The sequence below is a fragment of the Leopardus geoffroyi genome, chromosome C2 (genome assembly GCF_018350155.1).
Source record: "Leopardus geoffroyi isolate Oge1 chromosome C2, O.geoffroyi_Oge1_pat1.0, whole genome shotgun sequence".
Taxonomy (NCBI): Eukaryota; Metazoa; Chordata; class Mammalia; order Carnivora; family Felidae; genus Leopardus; species Leopardus geoffroyi.
In genome coordinates, this window is record NC_059333.1 from 14,789,057 (window position 1) to 14,800,909 (window position 11,853).

At 38.2% G+C, this 11,853-nt stretch overlaps 1 protein-coding gene across 1 annotated transcript; it reads left to right on the forward strand.

Annotated features, from left to right (window-relative positions):
• The first annotated feature begins 6,502 nt into the window (after nt 1-6,502).
• LOC123576042 (keratin-associated protein 26-1) lies at nt 6,503-7,390 on the forward strand. The gene has a single exon (XM_045437076.1). It carries the CDS (start codon nt 6,576-6,578, stop codon nt 7,125-7,127), a length of 552 nt encoding a protein of 183 aa, XP_045293032.1. The 5' UTR covers nt 6,503-6,575; the 3' UTR covers nt 7,128-7,390.
• Nucleotides 7,391-11,853: the final 4,463 nt, after the last annotated feature.

The window sequence follows — 11,853 nt, forward strand, 5'->3', positions numbered from 1 at the left end:
GGTGATCTCTGAAGGTCACAGCATACAAGATTGGTGAGGACAAAAACTAGATTTCAAAAATATGGATCCAAAAACATAGGGAAGGACTTTTGAAGACATGAATGTGGTTAGGTAAAGGATTCTTAGCTAAAAAACACAAACTATAACTTAAAAATAATCACTTGAGGGGCGCCTGGGTGGCTCAGTCGGTTAAGCGGCCGACTTCAGCTCAGGTCACGATCTCACGGTCTGTGAGTTCGAGCCCCGCGTCGGGCTCTGGGCTGATGTCTCAGAGCCTGGAGCCTGCTTCCGATTCTGTGTCTTCCTCTCTCTCTGCCCCTCCCCCATTCATGCTCTGTCTCTCTCTGTCTCAAAAATAAATAAAAAAAAACGTTAAAAAAAAATAATCACTTGAAATTCATTAAAATTAAAAATACTTGCTTTTCAAAAAGTCCCTATTACATGAATAAAGACAACCCACAGATTGGTAGAAAATATTTGTAAATCTTACATCTAATAAAAAGACTTGTATCTAAAAATATTTAAAGAACTCCCCAAAGTCAACAATAAGAAAGCAAACAACCCAACTAAAGAAAAAATGGAAAAAAACATTGAGCAGTTTCTTTACTAAAGAAGATATACAGATGGAGAATAAGCAATGAATATGCTTGGCATTATCAATCCTAACACATTAAAGCTACAATGAAATACCACGATATGCTTAAGAGAATAACAATCTGACTATACCAAATGTCTGAATACACCAAATGTTGAAAGGTATGATGGAGCTTGAACTCTCACACCCTTCTGGTGGGAATATAAAGTGATTCAGTCCGTTTAGATAACAATTTGAGAGTTCCTTAAAAATTAAACATTGACCTATCATGTCATGGAATCTTTCCATTCATAGATATTTACCCAAGAGATATGAATGTACATGTCCATTCAGAAACTTGTAGGGTACACTCATGTTCATAGAATTTTTGTGTTTGCAATTCCCCAAACCTGCATACAGTCCAATTGTCCATCAACATATAAATGAATAAGTTACATTATATGTGTATGATGGAACACTGCACAGAAATATAAGGAATGAACAATTGATACATGTCACAACTTGGATGAATTAAATATAAGAATACTATTACAGTAAATATAAGAGTATATTCTGTGCCATTTCATTTCATTTAATAAAATGTTAGACAATGGAAGCTAATCCAAAATGGCTGAATGAAGATGGTTGTTAGAGACAAAGGTAGGAGAGTGGGGAGGTGGAGAGGAGTAGGAAGGAGGGACTACAAAGTTCATGAGGAGATTTTGGGAGGTAATGAAGATGATTATTATCTTGAGTTTTGATATATACAAATGTCGAAACATCACTAATTGTACTCCTTAAATATGTTCAGCTTGTTATATCAATTATACCTTACTAAAGCTTTTAAAATATATAGGCAAAGGGATGAGATTGAAACAGACCTTGTAAAGGTGAAAAGGACACAATTCAAGGGCTTAACTGTGAAGAGTGGAAGGGATACTTCCCCCTACACTATCTTTAATACAGGTATGAAGGGATGTGTTAATAGAAAACAGTTTTGTAACATCATCTGGGGGAAGTTCTTTTATAATGAATGAAGTGGGAATGAGTGGAGAAATTTTGTGCAAATCATGTGTAAACCATAGTCTCCACACTCAAGAATGTTACAAGATACAAAGATTCAGTTGAAAGTAGATTACAACCTTATCAGTTACCCAAAACTCTACATTGCTGATTAGTGAATTAATTTAATTTTTTCAGTGGATTATAAATTATTGCTTTTACACACAGCATCCAACAGGGGGTGCTATAATTAGACCACTTCATTATGTTGTAGGTTGCAGTGGACTGACTCCAGATAATGGGTTGTCTCCTCTAAGCCAAGCTAAGATGAATATTAATCAAGGATATTAGAAAGGACAAGATAAAAACTTGACAAAGGGTTTCAATCCCCTTCAACCTCTTTCTATCTTCATATTCTTTTATATTCCTTGAAAGTTGACTTTCCCTGGCGAAAACGAGCAGATGATGAGAAAAGTATATAAAAGAGATTATTGACTTGACTAAGTAAAGGTCAACTTTTATTTGATGAAGAAAACCTAAGTTATATTTTGTGAATGCTTTCATGTTAGTCAGCAAACATTTATTACGGATCAACTGTTTCCTCACATGTATATGATCACTCCTACTTGAATACAGATTTTGTGATGATTAAATCAGTAAATACATATAAAACACATAGAATAGTGTCTCATCTAGAATAAGGACTCAGTAAATAGTAGCTAATAAGGGTTCTGGAATGTAGTCAAAATATAAGACATTACAGCACATACAGAAAGAATGTTTGCTTACAACGCAAAAGAATTTGTGTGTCCGTGTATGTGCATGTGTGTGTGTGTGTGTGTGTGTGTGTGTGTGCTAATGCACGCATGTGAATTAGGTAATGATAGTCGCACAGATTTAAGGCCAGGGAGATTTATGTTGGTAGGAAAATATTTACAAAGAAGGGGCTAATTTAATTGAGGTACGAATGATTGATAACATTAAAGAATTATTCCAAAGGGGAAGAAAGGATGGATGAAGAGGTGATGTGAAAGGAAGGAGGATATAGAATAACATGGACAACCCTAAAATACAGAAGAAAATCCCCACTGGGAAGCAGAGGAGGGCTAATCAAGTGTTCGGACAATTCTCTGTGTTCAAAAAGAAGTCACCAATGTTTTTAGTAAGAGAGTCATATGATGAAATTGATTTGGGGAGTATTAATCTGAATATAGTATTCATGCTAAAGAGAAGTCAACAGTGATTAAGAGTCAAGATGGCGGTAAGAAATGTATGTACTCACCAAAGGGGAACAAGGCCCAACCTGAGTGATAGAAGTGATAACGGGAAGGGAAATGGATGAAAAGACATGATTTTAGTGGAACAAGGGAGGAAAGCATTACAATAGATTTTCCCTCGTTCCAATATGGGCTACCATTTAATCATAGCACCCTCTTCTCGAAATCAGTTATGAGGGCACCGTGCCTGTAGAACAAACTCTTAACTGCTTCTTTGATGATTAAATTAAATTCAGCATGTGAATCTAAGTTTAGTTGCTACAGTTTGCTTCTAAGAATCCTCTACTGAAAGCAACCTGTTGCTACTTTTTCTGTCTTCAAGCCGTCCACAGCCTGAAGGGTCTTCCCCCTTCCCAAGGCCCCCTGACATCGCTTCCCATCCTTCAAAATTAACATCAAATGCAAACTCTAGGTAAAGCCAATGAGCAATGTTTGCTCTTCTCTCTACACCATTTTATAGAACTTAGTAAACACTGAATGGATGGGATGCCTGTCTTATCACATCTACCAGACTGGATGTGTCTGGGAGCAAAAATCGGTAGTATTTTGGTATTATTGCCAGCATCCATCATAATGTTTTGCACATGCAAAGTACTCAATACATATTGGTTGAATAGAGGAATGCAAAATATGTCATTTACTGCCTTAACTGCATTGTTGTAATGCTCTGAGGATACTTTGTGTCTGAAGAGAGACAGAGAGAGAGAGAGAGAGAGACAGAGAGAGAGAGAGAGAGAGAGAGAGAGAGAGAGAGAAATTCAGGGTTGTTCCTATAGAGTAAGAAAGGTCAGGACCCCTGGTTCATTGAAGCAAAAGCAACAATGTGGGTAAATCTGGAGGAGCACACAGGTTGCCTGGGTCCTCAGTCTACGTCTGGACTTCCTCATCAGGAGAGTGTGAAACGTGTTTATAATTCCAGAGGCTGCTAGTGAGGTCTCTGCTCTTATGCCTGCCTGAGCTCTTCCCTTTCTGTGGCACAGTCACTACCAAATAACGTCAGTTCAACATTTACTGTGCTAAGTTACAACTTGCATTCAGAGCATTCTATTTTCTAAGATGTCATGAATATTTTTGCAGGGTTGCCTACCCATAACGGAAAAAATGAGAGTCTGTAGAAGTGCTCTAAACAAGTTAGACTAAAGGTAGAACTCTCTGGAATGGGTTAAGAAGGCCACAGCAAGAATATAAATTATTCTATTATAGTGTCTTTAAGTTTTTCTTACATCTCAATGCAGCCTAATAAAGACACCGAAAAATAGGTTATCATTAATATTCCAATAATTCCATAAAATGATACTGATAGCGATTGGGGAGCAGAGCAATTATGCTAATCGAACATGATTAGTAAATGATGCTGTAAATATATTTCTATATAATGCCATATTGGATAATGGGAGAAAAAACATTTTAGGGGTTGAGGACCCCCAAACAAATGTTCAATTGTTTGAACCCACTTTGTTCAAATGCTTTTCATATCAGTCACTGTAAATTTCTATGTTTCAAGTTTTCTCACATGAATACTTGACATAGTAAAATTGACCAGAAAGGGTTGTGAAGATAAAGTGAGCTGACACGTGTTGGTATTCACATTACAAGGTTTGCCCAGTGTAGACACTAAATGAATCCTAGCTTCCTCTCATTCCACACCCTTTCTCTTCATGGAAGAACATTCATGTATACATACTACCTAAACAATGCATATGTATGCTTAAACACAAATATACTGATGTACTAATGATACAGGGGTTGGACTTTTGCTTACATTAGAGAAGAACAGGCATAAAGAACATCAGCGTATAAATGTGATAAGCGTTCAGTTAAATATGGTGGCTGTACCTATTACTAACGCCATTCAGCTGATGTTTCCGGTATTTCACAAGAAGACTCTAGCAATGTGTACACAGAGTATCAGGTGATGAAAGCTGGAGGGGTGGAGATTGGGGTTGGAGGGACTCCTCAAACTCATCAGGCACAAATCATCAAAGGGTGATGTTCTCTGGCCTAAAATACTGGGATAATTTTAACATGTTAGTACAGAACCTCAGAGACCATATCATTTTCTCTTTGTATTTCTATCCCTGGTAAAATAGTCATGTATTGGCTCATAGAGAAACCAGTCTTCTGTTTCAGAGATTTGACTCCTCCTGAACAGAGGGAGACTTATTAAGTGTGGGTGTATCCCTTGAACATTAAAAATAGAAGAAATTGTTGTGATTTACACTGAATTTTTAGCTAAAGGGAATTGGAAGGTAGATCCAGCAAGATAATTCAAATTCCCATTAAAATGGCCACTGGAGCCACTGGATATGTTGGTATATAAAAATGCCATGGAATGGATGGGTTGAACACAATTGAGCATTCTTAAACCAATTTTTTTGCCGGAAAATAGATCTCCAAATAGCCCTCAAATAGCCCTGCTTAGCCACCTGGGTGGCTCAGTTGCTTAAGCATCCTACTCTTGGTTTCAGTTCAGGTCATGATCTCATGGTTCGTGAGTTTGAGCCCTGCATCGGGCTCTATGCTGACAGCACAGAGTCTGCTTGGGATTCTCTCTCTCCTTGTCTCTCTTCCTCTCCCCTGCTCATGCTTTCTGTTAAAATTAATAAATAAAACTTCAAAAAAAAGTACTAATGTTTAGAAAAGCTGTACATTTATTCTGACACTATTTCCTGTGTGAAATAGTTTAGAAGCTGTTTTGTGGAAATGGACATCAGAATCAATGTAAGAAGCAAAACTAAATCTATGTCCAGGTCTAAGTCATTATTTCTATTGTTTTCGTTTTTGTTTTGTTTTGTTTTATTTATTTTTTGTTTGTTTTTTACTAAGAACATTAGTTTTCAATTGGAACGTAAGCATGAAATATGCAAACCTATACTAAGTATTAAAAATGTCATGTTGTTCTGCTTTCTTTGAGGGATTTGTTTCCTTTATTTGCTTTTGTTCACAGTACTATTCATATTTTTAACTGAGCCCATCTTATTTATCTATATTAAGAATACTTTAAACATAAACTAAGTTTTAGCAGTACTCTGTTTATTAAAATGAATAAAATGAGTATGGCTATTTCAAATAAAAATATTTTGATGGGAAGCCATTTTCTACCAGGATTCTAAAATAAAGCAAAACACCAATTTAGGCACGTTGAAATTTTCCATATTATACCACATTTACACTTTTTCTGCTCCGAATCATATAGGTTATAGAATTTTTCACATTCTTTTGCCACATACTTGGTTTCACGTTTCTTACTACTGACCATTTGCAAAAAGAATAGAATTGCCCCTCAAAGAGAGATCATTTGCTGTTGTTCCAGAGGATGTTGCTACAACTTTTCAAGTCTGAAAGGCAATTCCAAGGGAGGAATTGTACGAAGGTTTGTGTAGTGGTGGTTGTAATTGGATTACGCAAATGACCTTCAAACGCGTCTGTTTTCATTGGGTAATTTAAGAAGGAGCGATCCTCTTAAAATTCAGTCGCACTTCTTTCTAGATCTCCTTAATCAATGGATGGAACGTCCAGCTTTATGGGCGCTGGGGACACCACTTCCTGGACTATAATGAAGAGTTCTGATGCAGCTTCCTACAAGGAGGAGGAAGAGAGTCTGTGTACACAATCGCCACCTTCTAGGGATATATAAGGGTGGAACCAAGTGAGGGACACAGTGAAACCCGAAGACACTCGCATCTCTCCATTCAACCACAACCCACCTTCGGAACCTCGCGATGTCTTGTCACAACTGCTCCACCAACTACAGCTTGGGATCCCTCAGCAATCCCTGCCATCTTCCGCTCACGTCCTCCATCACCCTCTGTTCCACGGGTGTGAGCTGTGGCGATGTCCTCTGCTTGCCCAGTAACTGTCAAGGCCATCTCCGGTCTCTGGACAACTGCCAAGAGGCCTGCAATGAACCAACCAGCAGCCAGCCAGCCCCCCACGAGCCCAGCAACTTCGAAACTTCTTGCTGCCCTTCTACTACTTACTACGTGTCCAGACCCTGCCAAGGAACCACTTTTCTTCCTGCCAGTTCTTACGTCTCTGGCTCCTGTGTCCCCATCTCCTACAGGCCTCTGAGCTATGTGTCCAGCAGCTGCCGACCCCTCAGCCTCCCTACTTACGGATGCCGCCCCTTGAGCTGTTTGCCCTGCAATCCTCAATCGCTTCACGTTGTGCCAAGTGGCCTCAGACCTCTGCGTCCTCTCCTCGGTGGGTGCCAACCTCTGACCCACGTGTACAGCACCTGCCGTCCATCCTGCTCTGCGCTGGGAGGCCAGTAGCTTCCTTGTTCCACTTAATAATCATATGCTAAGGATCCAGGACAAAAATGCAAACTCTGGGGACTTTGGGTTCTTTCCTAATAGTGCCTTTCCTTGCTTTTACTGTGCCTGATGTAGTTCAAGCCCCTCCTTTCATATTTTTATCTTTTTATTCATCTCTCCTTGGCATTAAGTTATTTGATGTACAACGTGGTTCAATGTCATTCAGATGCGGGAAGAATTTATTCGGTTCACGTTGAAATAAATTGGATTAAGTCAAAATTGAGAAGCTGGTTCTTCAGTTCGTCTTTCATTATTTTGGTTTTTTTTTTTAATACTTTTTTTAATGTTTATTTATTTTTGAGGGGGGTGGGCAGGGAGGGAGGGAGACACAGGATCCGAAGCAGGATCTGCGCTGGCAGCAGAGACCCTGATGCGGGGCTCGAACTCATGAACCGGGAAATCATGAGCTGAACTGAAGTCGGACACTTAACCAACTGAGCCAGCCAGGCACCCCTTTCATAATTTCATTTTAACACAGAAATGACCAACCAAAACTGCTTGTACGATAAGTGAATAGTACATGGGTTACTCAACCAAATGCTCTTATCTGACATTGAGGGAATAGCTTGATGGTTTATTCCTCAAGCTTCTTTCTAGATCTCTGATCCTATGTACTTAAGAGACCCAAAAAGCCCTTGGCGGAAGTTATTTTGACTTCTCAACAGGAACATTTTCCTGATCTCTCTCACCCAATGAATGTACTTCCATCCAAATCTCCCCTCTAATTGCAAACTGAACCATGTTTCACTGAACCTTAAGCCTTTGATGGCTTCCTATGCTCTATTATCATATAATAAAAATGCAAACGCCTGATCATGAATCTGTTTTCCCTCATTGCCTTCCTCCCCGTCCCAAATCTCTGGCTTCATCCCCCTCTCAACATTGCCAACACCAAGCTCTGGCAATTCTGACTTACATGTAAGGCTTCGAATATCTGTGTTTTACAATTATCTACCCTTCTGCACATCTCGTCGTCAAAGCCAGGATGCACTTCTGATCAATCTACTTTGAAAACTTGTACTCACTTTTGAAAACACAGGTCAGGGGAGCCTGGGTGGCTCAGTCGGTTAGGTGGCTGCCTCCAGCTCAGGTCATGATCTCACGGTTTGTGAGTTCAAGCCCTGTTCCTGGCTCTGTGTTGACATCTCAGAGCCTGGAGCCTGCTTAGGCTTCTGTGTCTCCCTCCCTCTCTGTTCCTCTCCTGCTTGTGCTTTGTCTGTCTGTCTCTCTCTCTGTCTCTCAAAAATACACAAACCGAGGCGCCTGGGTGGCTCAGTCGGTTAAGCGGCCGACTACGGCTCAGGTCACGATCTCGCGGTATGTGGGTTCGAGCCCCACGTCGGGCTCTGTGCTGACTGCTCAGAGCCTGGAGCCTGTTTCAGATTCTGTGTCTCCCTCTCTCTCTGACCCTCCCCGGTTCATGCTCTGTCTCTCTCTGTCTCAAAAATAAATAAAGGTTAAAAAAAAATTTTTTTTTTAAATACATAAACCTTAAAAAGAAAATAAAAGCACAGTTCAACTTCATTTATTAAATTGTTGATTTATCCAGCAACAATTTCATTACCTACCTACTATACCTTAAACTGCCCTGTGCAGACACAGAAATAGAGACCTGGACAAGATCAACCTGAACTATCTCAATATTTACCAAAGGCATATACTGTGGGGCATATCTGTATTAAAATACATTTTCCCTCTCTCAAAATGTGTATAGTTATATATTTTACAAATTAAAATAAAACTAAATTGTCAAGGCATGATGTTAATGTTTCTGAAGAAGCAGAATATCTAGAAACTATGTCAGCATGCAGGAAAGACAATGCTTTCCAGAAACTAACTAGTAGCTGTTTCCTTTAGAGAGGCATATGTCTCAGGTTCTCGGAACCGACGCCTCCTTATGGACCTTCTGACATAAAGCTGAATGCCGGTCCCTCCCATTCAGGTTCATGCTGCTATTGTAAAATCCATTCTCGTTTATTCTTTTGCCTTACCTCCTGTCTCTCCCAGATATTTTGAGTTTGTGACATCTGCACCCTTTAATATTTTTTTTTTAAAAAATGTTTCTTTATTTATTTTGAGAGAGAGAGAAAGAACAGGAGAGAGAGAATCTCAAGCAGGATCCATGCTGTCAGGGCAGAGCACAATGCAGGGCTCAATCCCATGAACCATGAGATCATGACCTGAGCCGAAATCAAGACTTGGAATCTTAACTGACTGAGTCACCCAGGTGTCCCTGGGCCCTTTATTTTTTTGAAGTCTTTCCTAACCCTCTCCTCACCTCTTAACCTAAAGAGTAAATGACACCTTGACTTAGTCTGCTTTTATCTTGGACATACTTCTATTGTTGATGTTTCTGGACTGCTTATTTTAAAAATAATTTTAAGTGGTGGTGTTTGGGTGGCTCAGGTGGCTTAGCGTCTGACTCTTGCTTTTGGCTCAGGTCATGATCTCATGGTTTGTGGGATTGAGCCCTGCATCGGGCTCCACGCCGACAGAACAGAGCCTGCTTGGGATTCACTCTCTCCCTCTTTCTCTGCCCCCTCTGCTGTTCATTCTCTCTCTCTCTCTCTCTCTCTCAAAATAAATAAATTAACATAAAAAGATAAATTTAAGTGGAATTGTAGTTGAAATGTAACATACTAACTTGTGCACAAATCATTATTCCACAGAGGTAGCCATTATTCTGACATCTAACCCATATGTGAGTTTTGCCTGTTCTTGAACTTTAAAATGAAATTATAATACAGTATGTATCCACTTATCTCTAGTGTCATTTCTTAGATACTGTGTTTGTGAGATTCTTCCATGCTGTTTTATATATACCAGGAGTCAGTTTATTTTTCTTGATGTATAATATTCAAGGTACTAAAGCACCAAAATTTATTGATCCATTCTGCAGGGTTGTTTCCAGTTTAGATTAGAAATAATGTAGAGAATAGTTTTTTATTCTTGCACCTATCTTTTGCCATACATTATGGAGGTATGTATAATATATATATATATATATATATATGTAATATATTTAGGAGTGGGATTGATAAATTATATGGGATGTGCCTGTTCAGCCTTATTCTACACCAGAACATGACGATGCCCTACAGTTGTATCAGTACTGATTTCTACTATCAGAGCATGAGAATTAAGTTCCTCTATATCTTCATCAATACTTGCAATGGTCAGTATGTTTGCATTTAGCTATTCTCGTGAGTATGTAGTTATGAAAAATGTTGGTTTTATTTTGAATCCCCTGATGACTCATCATATTGAGAACATTTTTAAATGTTTCTTTGCCATCTGAATGTCCTTTTTTTTTTTTTTTTTGGTAATGTAACCATTTGTGTCTTTTGCTGATTTTTTAATTGATATGTCTGTTTTCAGGATGGAAAGAATTCTTTATGTAGTCTCTATATTAGCTTTTTGTTGAGTGGATATATTTTGACTATCTTCTTCCATATCCCTACTTATCTTGTCATGTTTTTACTGGTGTCTTTAAATTAATAGAATTCCTCAGTTTAAGTTAATCCAGTGTATTGATCTTTTAAAATCTTTTACCAATTTTAAGAAATCTTTGTTTACCCCAAATTAATGAGTATTCTACATAGTAACTTTAGAAACTTTTTTTTTCTTTTTTGTTTTGCCTTCAGCATTTAAATATACCATCAATATAAAATTGATGTGTCCATATGTGTTGTGTAGTAGGGGCCAAAATTCCAGTTGAATCTCCACCATCTTCTAAAAGACGCCCCCTTTTCTTACAGCATTGCATTTCAGTGCCCTTGTTTTCATAAATCAGGTATATGGATGTGTCTATATCTTGACTCTATTCTACTCACTGTCTGTTCTTACATCAATATCATGCTTAATTTTTCATTGTTTTATTTGCATTTTTAAACTCTTCTCTAGACTTTCGATTCTTTGAAGGCTGCCTTTGTATCAGTAATGACCAGGATCTCTGAAAATGTTTGTTGATTTTAACTTAAATAAATTACATTTTGGTCAGATGGTTGAGGAAGCCAGGGAAAGAAGTATTTAAATTTGGGAGAGTACTGACGAGAAAATGTACATGTTGGGGTTTTTCCTTTGGAGTTTTATTGTGTGCTGTGTTTCCCAAGGTTGGCTGAAAACCTGTATTCACTTCTCATGTCCCCATAGTATAGAATTCAAACAGTTGCATTTTAAGAAAAATTCCATATGGAATATCTCATGACTACATGGGACCTGCTAATATTTATAGATTGGTTCACATGTGATAATTTTGTATTGTCAGCTCAAGATCATGATTCTTATTTAAATTAACTTAATTATTTTAATATACAGCAAGGTAGTTATAATTGTTCCTAATTTAGCCAAGATCATACATATTGTAAATTACTGGTCTGGGATTTATTTTTGAAGTTTTCTCAAACCCATGTTTCTCTAGTAAGCTACATTATGATTACAGAACAAAAATTTATTTGATTAATTTCAGGTCAATATATTAGCTGATATTTATTGCCTTCTGGCTTCATAGGTACATCTGCCCTGGCTAATATAAGGGGAGAATAGGTGTTTAAACTTTTTTTTCACACACACACAAATATTCTTTATTAATATCTAAGCACCAACAAGTTGATTGCAATTAATCCTCCGGATATAGTCGTCGTCAAACTGGCTGTCACAAGAACTGGCTTTCTCTTGTTAAACC

Bases quoted from the DNA above. Each gene is read 5' to 3' on its own strand.
- LOC123576042 (XM_045437076.1), top strand. From the start codon at position 6,576: ATGTCTTGTCACAACTGCTCCACCAACTACAGCTTGGGATCCCTCAGC.